Raw genomic sequence first — 18,392 nt, 5'->3', positions numbered from 1 at the left:
AAAAAAAAAAAAACTTTTCTCACAAAACTTTCCCAAAAATAGTTGTTTATAAGAAACATGTGAATGGATATTGTTGTTAGTGAGCATTCTTCAGGATGGGAGATCAGAATACATTGTAACAATTTAGGAAAATAGAAGTATAATCAAATGTCATACAGTGAGTACATGGTCTGTTAATATGTCACAATATTTTGTGAAGCCAGGAGTTCAGTGCAAAAAAACTCAAAACCTTACATTAATATTCTGTATATAATACATTTTGCTGTTTGTAAATGTCCAATTGAGTCCTAATTTTATTGTATATCTTGGTTTCTAACATCCTGAAAACACACGCTCCTCGACAGTCATACTGCTAGGTGATTTTTTTCTGTCTCCTTGTCCACTGCACTTATAAAGTGTTGTCATAAGGTAGCAACATAAGGCTAATAAGGTTTGTTGTCTTCGTGTCTGCCAGTCTGCCTTTGTTATTAATTTCCTCACTCACAGTCTTGTGTTGAATTCTGAAAAAAGACAGTCTCACTGGAGTTTGTCAAAAGAGATCAGTAGGAATTTATTATTTGCTTTAAATACATGTACAGCACTTTTTTTTTCTGCCATTGCTCCACTGATCAGTCACTGGAACTTATCTCAAACTGAACTTGGAATGAAGGTCCTCCAATACAGAAACGTTTCTAAGACAGCATGATTATGAGGCATGAACATGTTGTGCTGGAGTTGGGCTCATATCATGTGTAGCTCTTACAGGAGCTGAACCAGTGCCTGCTTTGCATGAGGCGATATGTAAAGTTAAAATGAATGAAAAACAGAGGTAGAAGCCATCTGTTGGAAAAAAGAGGACATCCAATCTGCAATTACTCAAAAAACTTTGAAAAACAGGCCTGAAGGTTAAATACATGAAAGAATGAAAACGACATTTATAAAGCCTTTTGCCTCTTGCTACACAACCAGATTGTTAAATCTGGCTCTGAATGGTGAGAGTAAAGAAAGAAGATGCAGAGGATGAGTTAAACACGTGCAACCTGAAAACACCTCATCATCCCAGTGACAACCTTCATGTGTGAATCATGGAAATACAATGCACATAGCAAAGGGTTTGGAAATAAATAGTGCACTGGTTGCTAAATCTGTGTACATTCATCAGGGCTCATGCATTCAGGCTTCTGCTTCCCACTTGTCTGACTCGTGCGTTAACTTTGTCCAATCTGTGCCATTTTCCTTCTATGACAATGCTGGGCTGTGCACTGCATGCTATTTTTGTTGTGCTGAGATGAACAACTTCACAGTAAAATGCATTTAAGACAATGTCTGATCTCGCTGACTTTAGGAAGCACTTTTTTTCAAAGACACAGAGGTGATCAGCAAACTGAGCCGTCCCTGAAAAACAAAGGGGGTGTGCCGTTGTGCACAACTACACACAAAAGAGTGCTGAGCTGCTGGAGAGGCAGGCGTATAGATTGCTTCACAGGTTTTCATCCAGTTGCTGTTTTGGATTTTGAATGATCTACAATTTGACAAAAAAAAAAAAAAAGAAAAAGAAAAAAGCTAACAACGCAGCATAGTGTGAGCTGCACTCAATTTCCTACTGTTGAAATGGGGCAGCAAGTCTTCTGTTCATATAAATAATACTCAAACACAAATGCCTCCTTCTCACTCACAACAGAACTGTCACAAGACATTCTAAAAACCTAGGAGACACATACAGTACATTATGTTGTCTGCATACATACAAATATACATATATGCAAATACACAAACCAATAACCTCTCCATGTGGAATAATGGCATTTCTGGAAATTTGAAATCATAATTTCATATAAAAATATATAAAAAATAAAAGTGAAATCAAAAGATGTGTCACCTAAATGGGTGAGGAAAACAACAATCTCCATTGCTCTTACACTGTGTGGTGCATCAGCAATTAAATGAATCAGTGTCTTTGAGAACACACACAGTCTGTCTGTCCATGAGATTCACATACGTCCACATACACGCCCAGTGGCCATTTTTAAAAGAAGCAGCCACCAGATGAGTTTAATACTGGAGTGTAAAAATGTCCACAGACACAAAGAGAGGAACAAGGTCCTTGACTCTCTGGCCAGCCAGCGAGGTAACACGAAAACTACACATTTATCTATATACACACTAAGGGATCTCTGACTGCAGGGCACGGTGAATGCACATTCCCATGAAGAGGTCAGTTTTCCTCTTAACCCTAATCAGTTCATCGAGACCTGCGTCACTGTGAAAGAGTGGGCTGGTCCTGTCAACCTAGGCACATGTTCCACCTTGTTTGTGTAGCACTGCTGACCATCGGAAGTGCTTCAAAGAATGCACATATTCCAACAGAAGAAGGTAGAGTATGTTTTTGCGGCAGTGCTCATTGTCCAGAATTCCTGTGGTCAAACGCTGGATTTGTAAAAACTATATTCTTACAATGAAAGCAATGATTTCTGAGAATGACAGTACAACTGACATCTCCACTTGCCTTCTTAAGTTCCATGAAAAAGAACAGCCAGTAGAATGCTGTATCATGCCATGTTTAGGTGGTCTGTTTTAAAGTCCTTCCTTTGATAGTTTTCTAATCTTTCCATCATATTCTCATCTCATGATCTGGACTCTGATCCAGTGAGGGCTCTCTGGTGCTGATCATGGATGCCGAGGGCCCTTGGTTGACTCCAAAGGGAGAAACAGCCGGAGAACGAGCAGCCAGAGGGGAAAGAGAGGGGGAGAAGCTGGGGGACATTGCTGCAGAAGAAATGGATCCCTCGTGACTGATAGGAGACCTACGGAGTGAGGCCAAGTGGGGGAATGTCCGTCCGATTACAGGGACTTTGGGTGGAACTGACATGGCACCTGGGTGGGCTACTGATGTGATGAGAGGTGGAGGATCGATTCTAGGCTTTGGATCCATTTTGGGCTTTGGCTGAAAGGGCTGGCGAGGGTTCTGGCTCTGCTGTGCAGTTTCGTCTTTCAGCCTGGCGATCTCCGTGAAGACATTGGCCAGAGGCTGGAACTGCGGGCACCAGTTGAGCAGGTAATCCCAGTTATAGCTTCCACGGAGCTCCTCATCACTGGCAACGATCGCTGTGAGGGATCCATCTACTGAAGGCTTACCATCCTCAGGGAATGCATAATCTTTAGGCAGGGAAATGTTAAGGCCTCGGCCTACCCCCAGGTACCCGCCTCCCTCATCCCTATAGACTGGGAGTTGGCCAGAGAGTAAGGTCCCGCTGAGACTACCTCCCAGTTTCTTTCCTTTGAACCAGGTGCTGCCCTCCAAAGCTGCAGGTTCACAGGAGATATCTGAGAGCTGGTCGGCATCCTGCTGAATTCCAGAGTCTGGTCCTCTGGCTGAGATGTGCTCCTGCATGGATGAAGTGATGGAGGCGACACGGGGGTATTCGTTTATCATCCTGATCTCATCATCCTCCGCTGCCTCAGCTGATCCTCTTCCGCTGGAGTGAGAGGGATCCAAAGAGCCTCCTCTAGTGTAGGGACCACCACCTGCCCCACCCTGATCTCCTGCATAGCCTGGCAAGGCCTGGTGGTAGATCCTCTCTCCTCCAGTTCCTGAGCTGCAATCATCCAGTTTCTGTAGCGCAGTTCCAGAGGCAGCGGATCGGTTGCCTGCATCTTGTCCTTTCTTTCTCCGGCGTGATTTGACCAGGAACACCACTACAGCCATGACCACAAGCAACACAATGAAACCAAGAGATACAGCGATGATGCTAATCAGGAGAATGTTGACATCAGGAGCCAGGCCAAAATTGGTGTTTGTGACGTCAATGGAGACTTGGGCTGTGGAGGTGCGAGACTCATCAAGAGGACTGTGAGCTTTAACATCAAGAGTCATCAGTCTGGTTTCCCTTTTGGCTCGGCCGGACCCACTGCTGCTGCTGGTGCCTGAACTGTCCAACTTTAGAAAAATCGCCCCAGTTGTTTTGTTTACATCAAAGTATGGAGAGCTGGTGGGAAGAGAATAGAGGACGATACCATCGACCCCTCCATCCTCATCATTTGCTTGGACTTGGCCAATGCTCTGGCCTTTCTTGGCTCCTTCTGGGACTTCAAAGGTGAAATCAGAAGATGTGAAGACTGGATCGTACTCATCCTCACCCGTGACAAAGACCTGTACAGTCACAGTGGCTGAGTGATTGCCTGAATCTACCGCGAGTGCTACAAAGTTAAAAGAGTTGACCTTCTCGAAGTCAAAGGGAATTTTGCTTCGGATTTCTCCTGAGTTCTGGTCCACTGTGAAACTGTCTCTTCCTGCCCTGGGCCGCTCCACCATGTAGTATTTTAGCTGGCCAAAAACTCCTGTGTCATGGTCTATGGCATGGAGAACAGTCACAGCCGAGTTTGCTGGTTGGTTTTCTCTGATACTAGCTGTCAGGACTTCTACGGGGAAGAATGGATGATTGTCATTGATGTCTTTGACTTCAACAACAACTGGAGCAAGGGCAAAGTGTCCCTGTCCATCTGAGGCCTGAATGATGACAATATGCGTGGACTGGTGCTCACGATCGAGTGCTCTCTGAAGCCGCAAGGCTCCGGTCCACTGGTTGATGGTAAACAGGTTGACCTCATCGCCAGAGCTGATAGTGTACTGGACCTCAGCATTGGGAGCTGAGTCTGGGTCTGACGGAGAGAAAACAGAGCACAATGAATTAACTGAGAAAAAATGTAAGAAATTATCATGGAGAAATTCTGAGAGAATTCGATTTCTAGACAACAAGAGACAACTTTTGCCCACCAGTTGCAGTCAGCCGTATGATTTCAGTCCCTGCAGCAGCTCCCTCACTCAGCGACACGGTATACTCTGCTCTGCTGAACACTGGAGGGTTATCATTTACGTCACCGATGTTTATCACCGCAGCAACACTGGAGCTCCTTTGGGGCACGCCACGGTCAGAAACAACCACAGTGAGGTTGTAAAGTGGCTTGGTTTCAAAGTCAAGTCCCTCAGCCAACAGCAGAGTCCCAACGGTTTGAAAGCCCCGCCCTTCCAGGAAGCGCACGCTGCTTTCAATCTGGAAGACATTTCCTACATTTCCATTGGCAATAGCAAAGTCAAAGCCGCAGTTTTCTCGTGAGAGGTCGCTGTCAAAGGCCTCAAACGTCAACACTGTTGACCCTGGAATAGTGTCCTCAGGAACTGTAGCTCTGCAGACAGAAGAGTATTACATTTGTAAGAACAGCCGATGAGGTTACACCACTGCAAACCCAACATTTAAATGAATGTGGACTGACCTGTACTCAGATTGATGGAACACAGGGGCGTTGTCGTTAACGTCAGAGATTTGAAGCTGCACTGTGGTCAGGGACGACAATGGAGGCGAGCCGCCATCACGGGCTTCAATGACAATATTGACTGATGGACGTTCAGGATCAAACTCGGCTCTGTGACTGATGAACAGGGTTCCTGTACATAAAGGACAATGAAGGGGAGTTCAGATGTTGTACTTCGACTTCAATTACAAAATGAAATATCTTAGATGGTACTTTAAATTTTTAGTGAGCTAAAAAAAAAAAAAAAAAAAAATCAGGCAGGAAGCCAATAAACGTTGCTTACCGTTGTTGGCGTCAATGTAGAAGCCCTCCTGTGTTGATGACATTACTCTGTAGGTGATCTTTCCATTATCTCCAGAGTCCCTGTCAGTTGCTGTTACTGTAACAACTGCACTTCCTGGTGGTGTGTGCTCAGGCAGAGATACCTGGGGAGCAAAGATATAAATAATAACACTTGAGCATCTGTGCAAAAAATTAGGAAATGAAAGGAAAAAAAGCTCGCATGCATACTGTAATAAAATGTTCATGTTGAGGACATTTTCTAGGACAGAGAAGTAAATACACTCACCTCTCTAACTTTCCCCCAGTCAATATTAAGTAGTTAACTTTTATCACCCCCACTGCATGCACATGTGAAATGCACATGTGCTTTTAGTGTTTCTGCATGTATACAAATGCATTTTCCTGCCTCTTAATTAAATAGCCTGCTAAAGGTTCAATGCCCTATCAAACCTAGACATGAAGACACCACAAATTTGAAGATATATATACACACATATTTATGTACACTGTATGTTTGATGCGCATTAAACCAAATAAATAACCATCAAAACAGTTATTAGTGGGATGAATAAATGTCAGACTGATGTCTTTAAAAGGATAATTTTGCAAGAAACAGACTCATCCAAGCACCTGCATAAAGAAAGCATTAGTTTAAGTCATCCTACCTGGTAGAGATCATGGGTGAACGCAGGGGCATTGTCATTAATGTCCTCCACCAATATTGTAATGTTCGCCTCAGTTTGATGCTGGCTGTCTGTGGCTCGGACTGTAACAGTGTACCACGTCTTCTCCTCAAAGTCCAGAGGGGCGGTGAGTGACATGCCCCCACTGTAGCGGTGGATCCCAAACTTTCCTAAAGCTGTCGGGTCCAGCTGTAAGGAGTAGGACAGGGCAGGACTGGAGTCCACGTCATTACCCGTCACAAGCGTGATCTCTGTGCCAATCAGTGTATCTGAGAGATAGAGAGAGAAATTGAACAAAAACCTGTTAGTTGCTCATTAACTGAACATCCTTAGATCTGCAGAGTAACAACATTTACTTTGTGAATTTCATATATTTCCCGAAAGTGACCTTAATAAAATACATAGCAAAAAACCACAACAATCCTCAAATTTCCTCCATACTTACTCTCTGGGATGCGGACTTCTTGTGGCAAAGGGATAGTGGGACTGTTGTCATTCTGGTCAATAATGATCACTGTTAATGTGGCTGAACCAGCCAGTCTTGGACTTCCTCTGTCAGTTGCTGTAACGACCAGCCTGTGCAAGGACAAAAGAGGCGTTTTTCCAAACAGTCTTCTTATGTCGCCAATCAGTATTGTTGATGACGATAGAGAAAATGTGAAAGGACTGTCAAAGCACATCTATGCACAGGTTTTACACAGGTCACCTTTAGTTACACATCCAAATGTTGTTGTAAAACATACCAGCTGTTATGAAAAGTTAGTCAACAGTAGTTGATTTAGAGCGCTCCAGAAGTTAGAATTTGCAGCTTTGATACATCTGGCACACAGATATCAGTTTGTAATAGCGCTTATATCTTTAGCAGACTATGTCAACTTCCTCACCAGCTATCTAAATAGAAACTAACAGAGTGAATATGATTCATGATGTGCTACATCTACTTTACCCTTGTATCTGTTTCCTGTGTGTAAATGTAATGGGTTTTTTTTATGGACACCTCCATGCAGGAACAGTCATCACAGGTAAAGTGTGTGTCAGTCCTCAGCATGTGCACATAGAATGCTTATTTAAGCACAGGTCTGTTCTCACTTGGTCTGGGTAAATATCTCACGGTCCATGATGGCAGCTGTGGTGATGCTTCCTGTCATCGGGTCAATCTTGAACAGGCCACTCATGACCGATGACTGGATGGAGTAGGTCACCTGGCCATTTTGGCCCTGATCAACATCCTCAGCGACCACCTGGGTAAAGTTGGGAGGTGAAAAAGGAAAAATGAAAATTTATTTATACCCTTGGCTAAATGCCAGGAGAGCAAGTTGTTAATCATGCAGCTCTTATATTTTGAAGTACCTGTATGATAGGCATTTCATAACCCTGAGCTTCTCTCATGTACGCTACATAATTCTGCAGCTGAAAGCGCGGAAGGTTGTCGTTGACATCCTGCAGGATCAAGTTTATGGCCATGAAAGATGTGGAGGATATGGATTCAGCCTTCACAACTAGACGGAGTCTGGGGGTGTCTTCAAAGTCCAGACCTTTGGAGCTCTGAACCGAGATTTCACCTGAGGAAAATGGGGATTAAAAAGGTGGTCAGATTTTGATGCTTGTGGACGCAAGTTTTTCAAATTGCAGTTGACCAAGAAAGCTTGGTGTTTAACCTGTTGAGGAGCTGATGATGAAGGCCTGCTTTCGGTTCCCACTGAAGAGACTGTAGTTGATACCGTTACGGGTGCCATCTGGGTGTTGTGCCTGAGCTTGAGCCACAGCTGTGCCTGAGTTTGGGAATAAGAGAAAAAAATACTCCTAAACTGTGACAGCAAAGAAATTTCACAAGAATATGAAGGAACAATTAAAAATAACAATCGGCAAATGAAAAATAGGGCCAACCTTTTGCAGCATTCTCTTGTATGCTGACATCTCTGGCGTTCCTCGCGAAGCGAATGCCTTTGTAGTCCACCTCCTTGACGTAAATCACCACCACACCCTGTGCAGACTGAGCTGGGCTCCCCTGGTCCATGGCCTCCACAATTAACGTCCTCTGAGCCTGGGTCAGATCTTCCAGAGGCTCAGTGGCCTGGATCTCCCCAGTCAAGGAGTTGATGCTGAAACCCTTCACTGGCATAGCAAAACGGTAAAACACAGAACCGTTGGCTCCAAAGTCCTTGTCCTCTGCTTTCATGGTGGCTAGAACCCGCTGGGAACGCCTGCTGGACACTTCAATGACAAGCGGATCCTGGATGAAGAAAGGAGTGTTGTCGTTGACATCCAAAACGGTGACTGTCACCTAGAAGGAAAAGGTCACATTGTGAATTACAGCCCTAATGAATAATAAAGGGAGATACAGATTTTCAGAAGTCCAACACGAGATAAAAAATTCGAGCTCACTTCCAACTGAGCCCATCAAACCTCATTTACCTGAGCAGAGACGTTTCTGGGTGCAGCAGGTGAAAGGTCGGCGGCAAAAACCTGAAAGCTATAGGATGCCCATTTTTCCCGATCCAGTGGTGCTGCGGTTGTGATCCGACCAGTGTTCTCATCGACAGTAAATGCTCCGTGTGTCTCACGGCTCAAGAAATACAGAACTTTTCCATTCAGGTCTTCATCAGCATCTGTGGCCGACACCTGGGAATAGACGAATAAGGTCATATAAATAAATTAGTTACACTGAGACATTAGATACAGAGTATGACAGTGAGATAACACATAAATGCACGTGTTTTTATTACTTAATCATTTTAACTCCCATCCCTGCTTACCTCCAGAACCAGTGTGCCTTCGGAGGCATCCTCTGACACTTCCACAGAGTAGCTGCTTCTGCCGAACACAGGGCTGTTGTCATTGATATCCAGTACTTTGACTTCCACTGTGACAGTAGTGCTGAGAGCAGGGCTGCCTTGGTCTGCGGCCACCACCTCCAGAGTATATTCTGCCGTTTTCTCTCTGTCTAGGCTGCGTGACGTAAACAGGGCTCCTGTGCTGGCCTCGAGGTAGAAGTCGCCATTAGGATCCCCCGCTGAAAGAAAGCAGTTCATGTGGCAGAGGAAAGAAAAATCTTTAAATATTAAAGCATTTCCTACAGATTTAGTGTTTAAAGAACAGATGCCAACTCCGCTCTAGTCAAAGTTTGAATATTCTCTAGACAGTAATAAGGAATGCTCTGTATTTGAAACACAGTAGAAGAATGTCGGGAGTGTGTCTCGGTTTCATCCTTTATATGACCCAGGTCAAAAGTAAGACATCAGTCCAAATGCACTTGCATGTATCTTATTTCTGCACACTTCAGATATCACTACCAAGTGTCAAATGCAAATCTCTTTCAAGAATCTATAAACTATAAATGTGACCACGTTCATCCTGAAGAACATCCAAAAATGGGAAAGTTTTGTTTTTTTTCTTCTGCATAACACTGTTATTTCACACAGCGGTCCCACCACAAAACAGCAATTAAAACTAACTGCGGTAGACTAAATCCTTCATTAAATCCATTCATATAAAATACTTGGGATAGACACTCAACACTGTTTCTCACCAGTAATCCTGTACTCCAGCGCTCCTCCAGGGCCTGAGTCAGGGTCTGTAGCCTTGAGAAAGCAAAGCTCTACGGCGGCCTGGTTCTCTGGAACCTCCAGTCCGTACCACGGCTTCGCGAAAACCGGAGCATTATCGTTCACATCCTGCACCTCCACGCGAACAACCGCCTTGGCAAAGTTAGGAGGCAAGCCTCCATCTCTGGCATACACTGATAAGAGAAAGTTAAGATGATGAGAATTTGGACCAGGTGTTCTGTGGAGTTAAATCAGCTTTAGCTCCGTTAGTGGAGAAAAGGTGAAGTAAGGCCATGTGAAACAATAAATAGCATAGTACCAGTGAGGGTGTAGTGATCCTGTTGCTCTTTGTCCAGCTCCTTTGTGGTGGTGATGACTCCTGTCACCGGGTTGATGATAAAGCCTTCCTCTGTCACACCCCCATACGTCACTTGGCCATTGGAACCTGTATTAAAACGCACAATAAGGGATAAAAAAAGTAAAGTAAAACTGGGCACTCTGCAAAACAAGCAAAGAAACCAGTTTTAAGTTTTAAGGTGATGAGGAAATTATATGACGACTCCGCAGCTGGATGGAAACGTTAGCAAGTCCTAATAAAATCTCCAGAAACACAAGGCACTGTACAATGACTGTAGCCACACATTTTCATTAGTATGAGGCTGTGGTTCGTTTTAGTTGTGTGGTTTCTCAAAACCGTTTATGTCTCTCATTTAGACCTCTGGCCTTCCTGCCGGAGGCTTACGTGCTGTAGATCAGCCATGACTTTTAAGGCATTCTGCCAGCACTGCATTTTGAAACCTTTCTAATATTAATGCTTTCATAACCCGAACTTGTCCTACATCCTTCCTTCTGGAATGATCCATAATTCTTTTAAAATACAAGGATGTGTTCATTGAATATACAGATGTAAGTATAGCATGGAATTATGTGAAATGTATTGTATTGTATTTGATTTTAATGAGCTAAAAGTCTGTTTCAAAGTCTCCAGATTCTTCTGGGGTCTCGTCGTTCATCCAGTATGCCTCTAACTTTGTTGCTAACTCACTTTACTCATGCTACATATTGAAACAAAACATTAAACCAACCTTGATCCCTGTCGGTGGCACTCACTGTCAGCACCGTTGTTCCTGGTCCTCGGTTTTCCGGCACCTGGGTCTCATACTCTGCTCGCTGAAAAACTGGAGCTTCGTCATTCACATCAATCACCTGCACACACAGCATCTGAGAGGTGGATAGTTGAGGTATCCCATGATCCTCTGCTACAATGGTCAAATTGAAGACTTCCTGTTCTTCGCGGTCTAAGGCTTTAAGGATGGAGAGAGAGCCTGGAAAGAGAAAAATATTCAATGAGCAACAAATAAGAACTTTCCTTGATTACTTCACTTAAAAAAATCTATTCTATTCAATATGAATTCTTTTGCGTATTGGTGTCCAAATGTGCTTAGATTGTTTTTATGGATGTGTAATTTTTTTGTAGTCCTTGAGGATCAGTAAAACAAAAACCTTTACAGCTTTGCTTTATGAGAGTTTCCACAGTAATCAAGACACCGCAGTCACTTCATGCCAGCTATTCACTTCTGGCATTTTGACCGTGCATTCAATTGTGAATCGGACTGGATTGCAGAGCTTCATCAGCCAGACGGCAAACTCTATATAGCTGCCAACTAAAATCAACCTGTGGCCTCTCCTAAAATTAAGTTATTTCTTTTTTTCCCAGTTCTCTGTATAATATTACTATCTCTTAGCCTTTAAATCTGTGGAGCATTAGCTGGTGTGTGTATTTTATGTAAATCAAGTCAGTTCACATTGCCTCGAATCAGACTTCCACCACTCAGATTCTGGCTCCGGTTGCCCTCCTACCTTTTATGTCGACATCCCACACCCTTGTCATCACAATGACTACACAGAGGGTCAGCCAATGTTAGAGGAATGATGAAATGTGACTGTGTGCATTGTTCACAACAAGTGTACAAGTTTAGCTGGCATGCTGTGCTTGGGAGATGTTTATAATGTATTAATGCCACAGCTTGCCAAACATATGCACCCTGTGCTGACTGTTCTGTGAGGCTACGGCTCTGATGTTTCTGTGAGGTTCAGCTTGTTCCTGTCTTTAAGCCAAACTGCACTATTTCATCCGGCCCTGCAGAAAATGTAGTATCACTGATATCAGTCAAATGATAAAGGTGCTCTCTAAACTAGCTTTCTTCAATATCACATTAAACTTAATTTGTTTAGAGAGCTCTAGATATAGATATATAGAATTTCAGAAAAATGTGTATATTATCATTCACTAGACAGTCTTTTTTTCAATACAGCACTTCAACTATAAAAAATATGCAATGTTCCCAAGCACTATGAATGAAATGTTTTATCTGCCATAGAAGGAACAAGGAGACATACAGGAAACATTAGCTTTGAAATAGTTAATAAAACAGGCAGTAAAGCAGCAGTAGTATAAAATAACAGAAATGTAATATTGGCAGAGCATGCATATAATTTATAAGCAGCAATCAAGCTAATGATACCCACTATATTAGCTAGCCAGTTTGGTAAATGTCTTCCCAATTCATTGCTAATCTGCCATTACAGCTAATATTAACCATAAGCCTGAAAACATAAGCACCGCACACTCTGAGAAACAAACCAGAAGTGAACTCAGCCCATGCTAATGCACCAGACACTTGACAGTAATGAAGTAAAGACTTTCTTCCATCTGGAAGCTGCATTAAAGGTCTGCCTTACAGTTCCTAATCCCACCTCAGCCACAGCTGAGCACGCCCACACCACCCAGCTCCAGTGATGGAGAGATTGCACATTCGCATATATAAGATATCAAAGGCCGTCCATATCCCCAGCCCAAATAAAGATCTGTTCCCATGAACAAATCCGTCAAGGAAAGAACACTAAAGCATTATTCAAGTGGCATATTGCTAGAAGGCATTGAAAGATCATCTAGTAAAAAAGGGCTATGAGGGTTATGAGTGTTTTAGCAGTTGGGACCCCGTAGACACAGCACTTTGGTGGATAATTACAATCCTCTGGAAAGTTTTATTCATCCAGGGGGCTTCATTGGGTGGGATGTTTATTATCCATCAATCATGAAATCGCACAGAAAAAAAGTCCAGCAATGTAAAATCATTCAAAATGAAATTGTAACTGCCAGAAATTATTCCATGAATTTAATTCTATTAATCTTGTGATGGAGTGTAAATTGGATATTTAGGGTGAATCATTGGTTTTAACATTATTTTCAGATGATGTATTCTCACCCTAAAAAAATAAACTTACCAGTGTTGGGGTTCAGACTGAAGCGACCAGCACTGTCTCCCATCTGGATTCTGTATGACACCCGACCATTTTCACCTTCATCTTCATCCCGAGCCATCACGTACAAAATCACAAACCTGTAAACAGAAACACAAACATGTCAGATAAAAACAAACGGAACAACCCTTTGCTAATTTTCAAGTTTGTAGGACGTGCCACTGACCCCACAGGCTGGTCCTCCATGACGCTGACTGCAGATGGAGAGCTAAAAACCGGAGCGTTGTCATTTTCGTCTGTCACAAACACCCGGGCAGTGACTGAACCCCAGCGCCTCTGAGAGGGATCCACCGCCTGATCTGTGGCCCGCACCACAAGGTAGAGGGAGGGTGTGGATTCACGATCTAACTTTTGTCCAAGGGTCAGGACTCCACTGGAGGGGTCTAGGGTCAGAAGGTCAGGTGTGTCGGGCCAACAGTGCTCGATGGAGTAGCGTAGCTCGCTGTTGGGTCCACTACCATCCTATTTATATATAAAAAAATTAATAAAAACCGTTAGCTGCAGCTCCATTGTGTGCTGATATATGATATTTGGTTGAAATTATATCCATTACAACAACAAAGCTGCAATGAAGAAGTATCAGTCAGTGGCAAATATTTTAACATCTCCTGTAGCAAGGAAATAGTTTACCCCACCTGATCCAAAGCCTGGAAGGCATATATGGAAGCCCCCGGCTCTATGTTCTCTGGGACCACAATGGTGACAGGGTCTTCTGTGAACTGGGGGGTGTGATCATTGCTATCCTGCACATTAATATCCAGCTGCACCACGTGGCTGCTGGGAAATGCCTGGGAGAAGTCAGACACCTCAATGTGCAGAGTGTACTTCGAACCCTCCTCATAGTCCAGCTCACGCACCAGGTACACGTCCCCCTTCAGCCGGTCCACCATGAAAGTGCCCTCCCGGTCTGTGCCCCCTACTACCAAGTAGGTCACTTGGCCTTCCAGTATAGCAGAGTCGTGCTTGTCATGGGAGCGGACATCGCCAATGATGGAGCCGGGGGTAATCCCTTCAACTGTGTTCAGGGTCATCGAGAGCACATTGGGCTTGGGGCTGGACTTGGAGGAGCTGATTACCTGATGGGAAAGACACCAAGGTCAGAATTTTTCTATTCAGTGAGGAAATAAAGAGCCGTCGAGATTCTTTCCTTTAATAATCCTTCTATCCCAAAAGACAGCGAAAGAATTCAGTGAAAACATTTCCATCATTTTCAGCCTATACATACAGAAAAACTGTAAGTAAGAGAGAATAATTTCAAGGCGATTGTTGTGCTGTGCATGTTAGTGGATCTTATTTCCTTCTATTCTGGACGCAATTCAGCTATATGGCTCTCACATGAGCCCATCCCTAAACAAAGCCTTGGCCTGTAGTCTGTGTCTGTTTTGTTGTTATTACTGTAATAACCCTCACAGACATTTTCATTGTCAATGAAGGCATTATGTTCCATCTTTCCAGTAAATATCTTGACACTGCGGCATTCTGGCATCAAGATGAGAGTCAGGATCTGTGATCCGTGTCAAAATAGGACGGGTGTGATGGGAGGAAAAACAGCAAATATTCCAGTTGAAATAATGGAGGCCAAAAAGTGCAGCCTCCATATGCAGCAACATGGTAAGAGAGGAAGCAAATACGTGCCAGGGGCTTTCGCCACTTCGAGCGAGTTGCAGGGTTCAGTATTGCTCTGGGACAGATCAAAGAACTCTGGAGACAGCAAACATAAGCAGATTCGGTCTGGTTTCATCATCAAAACAGAAATCAATACACACACCATACTTTGCTTTCGTTACCAAGAGTCTTGCAATGAATTGCATCTTTCTGGTGTCTGAGTCAAGCATGAACAGCATGAAACCTAGAAGAAGAGAATCATTAAGCCTCATGTCCTGACTAAAAAGAAACTCTTTGCAGACATTTGCAGCACAACTATGCTACATACCATATTCTTTTAACCAAAAAGATGGAAAACAAACTTTTTTTTGTTTTATGTGTCATTGTTTTGATGGACCAAGCCAGTGACGATCCACAACAAAACAAAAGGAGCAGGAGTTTGAAATTAAAGCGAGATTCAGCATGAATTGACTGCATTTATTTGAAGTCTGTGTTGTGTTTATACTGCAGGTGTTTCTTGAATTATCATTCTTATTTGGACCAGTACATTTTATTTTATTTTTTATGTAATGCTTTACCAGACACAGCCAGAAACTGTGCAGTGCTGTACCACCTGTACTTTTCCCCTTAGCCTTCCCCAATGCTTTTTACCAGCTAGCATAAGCACTAAAGCGCTTGTGTACAACACTTTCCCCGTGTCTGATTTCACCCACAGCTATTTGAAATGTTATCTCAAAATCATTATGTGGGAATGTTACCTCATGAGAGCATTTGAATGTGCCGTTACAGCGAGAATTTCTGTGTGCGTGCATGTATCGCTGCATGCTACCGTATAGTGGTGTATTCCCTTTCTCTTTGTGTGATTTGATGCAGCTGGCTCTCATCAAATCTCATCTGGGAGCATTTGATTCCAAGGTGCCTGTTTCCCCTCTGTCTAATCTCAGTGTCGCACAGGCAGGGTGCAAGTAACATCTAAGGCGAGTTCTCCTGCGGTAATTAGCATCCTTTTCCTCTCCGAAATCACAGAGCTCAAAGCTCCATAGTCAAAGCGAACCACCACCCTTCTCTGGCTACATGCCGCCATGGCAGACCCGTTTTCTTTCCTGATGTTGAATTCCTGATATTGTATGTTGTTAGGCAGGATTGACCCTCCTACAGAAAGTTCAGAATAATAAATCAGTCAAGACCAGCTTCCTCCTGCAGCTCGGGGCTTCTCACCTTGGGTTTTGGTTACCCTACTAACCTCTGGAGCAGGAAACACACACTAGATTGGATAGATGACTTTTGTTTGTGCAGGCCCAGGATCGGTTTCTCTCCTTCTCATATTTACTTCTTCTTCAATTCCTTTGACAGTTATACTGTTCACTTTGTGCACAGTTTTGAGGAAATGACTCGCAGCAAGGAATGTAAAAAGACTGAGGTAATGTGAAAATGTGACAGTTTTAGGCTTGGTTGCCAAATTGTCCAATTGTTTGAAGCTACAGAATGACATGAAAGCGTTTCTCAGAGGCAACGAATTTGTTGCGTGCTGCCTGTGCATGCAGCCGTAGGTTGGGAAATGCACAGATTATCTTTACCTGTATGCGTAGCTGGCAGGTGGAGCTGAGGCCTGGCGTGCCATGGTCGGCAGCAGTCACAGTGAAGGCATATTCGGCTCGCTCTGACCATCTCAGAGGGGAAGCCGTTCTCAGCTCGCCGCTGTTCGGATTGAGGGAGAAACGCTCTGCTCGGGGGCCTTCAGAGGACGCAATAAAAGGGGACGTCAGCTCAAAGTAAGAGGAATAACGATGAAATACATACAGCCATAGTGTACTAACTGTATAAAGCCATGGCTGAGAGAGCTGATTACAATTTAGAAACTTCAGAGAATTAACGACACTCACCCGATAAAGAGTAGTAAACTGTCCCATTCTCCCCCTCGTCCGGGTCTTTAGCTATCAACGTCCCTACGACTGTCCCAGAAGGTAGACCCTCCATCACCTACAAGTGAGAAGCATTTTTACTCATATTAATGTCTATATTTAACATCTTTCTGTTGTTTCTATCTGTTATTGTGAAGAGAAGCAGAGAATTGTTGCTCATGCTTGATTAGAGAGCTGATGTGTGTTGGTGCTCCAGTGTGCACAGAGGTGAAGCTGAAACCTGCTGCAGCCTTTACCATTATTCAATATTCATCTCCCAAAGTAGCTGGATTTCTTTCTGTCCCGTCCGATCTATGTAATGTCATTCTCACCTGAAGGAGCAGCTCTCTGTCTGGACTGGCATGAGTGAATCTGGGGGCGTGGTCATTTTCATCCAGCACGGTGATGTGAGCGGTTCCAGTGGCGCTGCGCGGTGGCGTGCCCCCATCCTGTACGGCTACAACAAGCTGGTAACTGGACTGCTGCTCGCGGTCCAGAGCAAGGCGAGTGCTGATCTCACCTGAGGGAAAAGGAGAACACCAATTGAGCCTTCAGTTTCATTACCTGCAAAAGTTAGATATAAATTATCATGTTAATTGATTTGCCCAAAAGCCAAATCATTCATTCATTAAGATAAATCAAGCTGGCGTCTAGAGTTAATTTGACTACATTAATTCCATTTAATCCACAAAAGTCAAGGTGTTTATCTTCACCTGTTTGGGAGTTGATCTGAAAGTGTCTGTCAGGGTGCAGCAGTCGGTAGGTGAGGCGAGCATTTAGTCCTGCGTCTCTGTCCGTGGCAGACACCCTGCCAAAGCCTGTCCCTGCTAGCAGATTCTCTTTGACAGCCAGAAACACCCTCTCCTGGCTCAGTCTGGGCGAATTGTCATTTTCATCCGTCACTGTCACTCTGACTGTGGCACTGCCGGTCCTGCCTACCCCTCCCGGGCCTGAGGTGGCCAGGACGGTCAACAAGTACATATCTTTGACCTCTCTGTCCAGAGAGCTACGCACAAACAGCCAACCACTATCTGGCATGATGCCAAATCCAGCAGCGTCACCATCAGGCCTCAGGCGGTAGGAAATAGAGGGCGATGAGGAGCTTCCGCCATTCCCGGAGGCCTCTCTGTTTAGTGCCCGAACCTGCAGGAAATGCGTGTTGAGAGGTGTGTTTTCCCGTAGCTCCACGCGGTAAGTCAGGGTGTCAAAGTTGGGGCCTTGTGCGTCCTGTGCTTGGATGTGGACCACAAGAGTGAAGGTGGAGCTAAGCTGAGGCGCTCCGCCATCCTTGGCGACCACCTGAAGGTCATAGCGTGGGACATTTTCGTACGACAGGCTCCCAATCAGACGTACCTCCCCGCTTCCCCGGTCAACGCCAAACGTCCTCTGGCCACTGCTGCCTGCCGCCCCAGCAGACACCAGATCAAAGCTGAGCTGGCCATTATGACCAGAATCCTTGTCACTGGCCTGAATGCGATAGATAACAGTCCCCATTTTGGTGATCTCAGGCAAGAGGAGAGACTCTGATGATGAGGGGAGGAAGGTGGGGGCATTGTCATTGATGTCTGAGATAGTTATGTGTACCCGGCTGGTTCCGTAAGCTGGAGGGGAGCCTGAGCGTGCCTGGATCTCCAGGTGAAGGCTTGTGCAGGTCTCATGGTCCAAAGGAAGGGCGGTGCGAATGGTGCCAGAAGCACTGTCGACTGTGAAGTAGCCATCAGGGTCCCCAGAGGAGATGGAATAGAAGATATCTTTGGAGGCAC

The 18,392-nt window shown here is 44.3% G+C and overlaps 1 protein-coding gene across 1 annotated transcript in view; it reads right to left on the bottom strand.

Annotated features, from left to right (window-relative positions):
- Positions 1 to 533: 533 nt before the first annotated feature.
- Positions 534 to 18,392, bottom strand: part of dchs1b (dachsous cadherin-related 1b) — a 79,253-nt gene continuing 61,394 nt past the window's right edge. Inside the window, exons 8-29 of the mRNA XM_029519317.1 lie at positions 17,343 to 18,392; positions 16,962 to 17,149; positions 16,612 to 16,708; positions 16,306 to 16,463; positions 13,759 to 14,199; positions 13,290 to 13,585; positions 13,088 to 13,203; positions 10,885 to 11,124; positions 10,119 to 10,244; positions 9,784 to 9,993; positions 9,011 to 9,267; positions 8,670 to 8,876; positions 8,142 to 8,538; positions 7,913 to 8,026; positions 7,605 to 7,816; positions 7,344 to 7,495; positions 6,700 to 6,830; positions 6,237 to 6,523; positions 5,573 to 5,714; positions 5,251 to 5,422; positions 4,754 to 5,163; positions 534 to 4,638 (exon numbers count right to left, since the gene is read on the bottom strand). Coding sequence (XP_029375177.1) covers positions 2,591 to 4,638; positions 4,754 to 5,163; positions 5,251 to 5,422; positions 5,573 to 5,714; positions 6,237 to 6,523; positions 6,700 to 6,830; positions 7,344 to 7,495; positions 7,605 to 7,816; positions 7,913 to 8,026; positions 8,142 to 8,538; positions 8,670 to 8,876; positions 9,011 to 9,267; positions 9,784 to 9,993; positions 10,119 to 10,244; positions 10,885 to 11,124; positions 13,088 to 13,203; positions 13,290 to 13,585; positions 13,759 to 14,199; positions 16,306 to 16,463; positions 16,612 to 16,708; positions 16,962 to 17,149; positions 17,343 to 18,392 — 7,451 coding nt within the window. The 3' untranslated portion in view covers positions 534 to 2,590. The remainder of the gene's footprint in view (positions 4,639 to 4,753; positions 5,164 to 5,250; positions 5,423 to 5,572; positions 5,715 to 6,236; positions 6,524 to 6,699; positions 6,831 to 7,343; positions 7,496 to 7,604; positions 7,817 to 7,912; positions 8,027 to 8,141; positions 8,539 to 8,669; positions 8,877 to 9,010; positions 9,268 to 9,783; positions 9,994 to 10,118; positions 10,245 to 10,884; positions 11,125 to 13,087; positions 13,204 to 13,289; positions 13,586 to 13,758; positions 14,200 to 16,305; positions 16,464 to 16,611; positions 16,709 to 16,961; positions 17,150 to 17,342) is intronic.

Source organism: Echeneis naucrates, chromosome 14 (genome assembly GCF_900963305.1).
Source record: "Echeneis naucrates chromosome 14, fEcheNa1.1, whole genome shotgun sequence".
Lineage (NCBI taxonomy): Eukaryota > Metazoa > Chordata > Actinopteri > Carangiformes > Echeneidae > Echeneis > Echeneis naucrates.
This window is presented reverse-complemented; position numbering and strand designations above follow the sequence as displayed.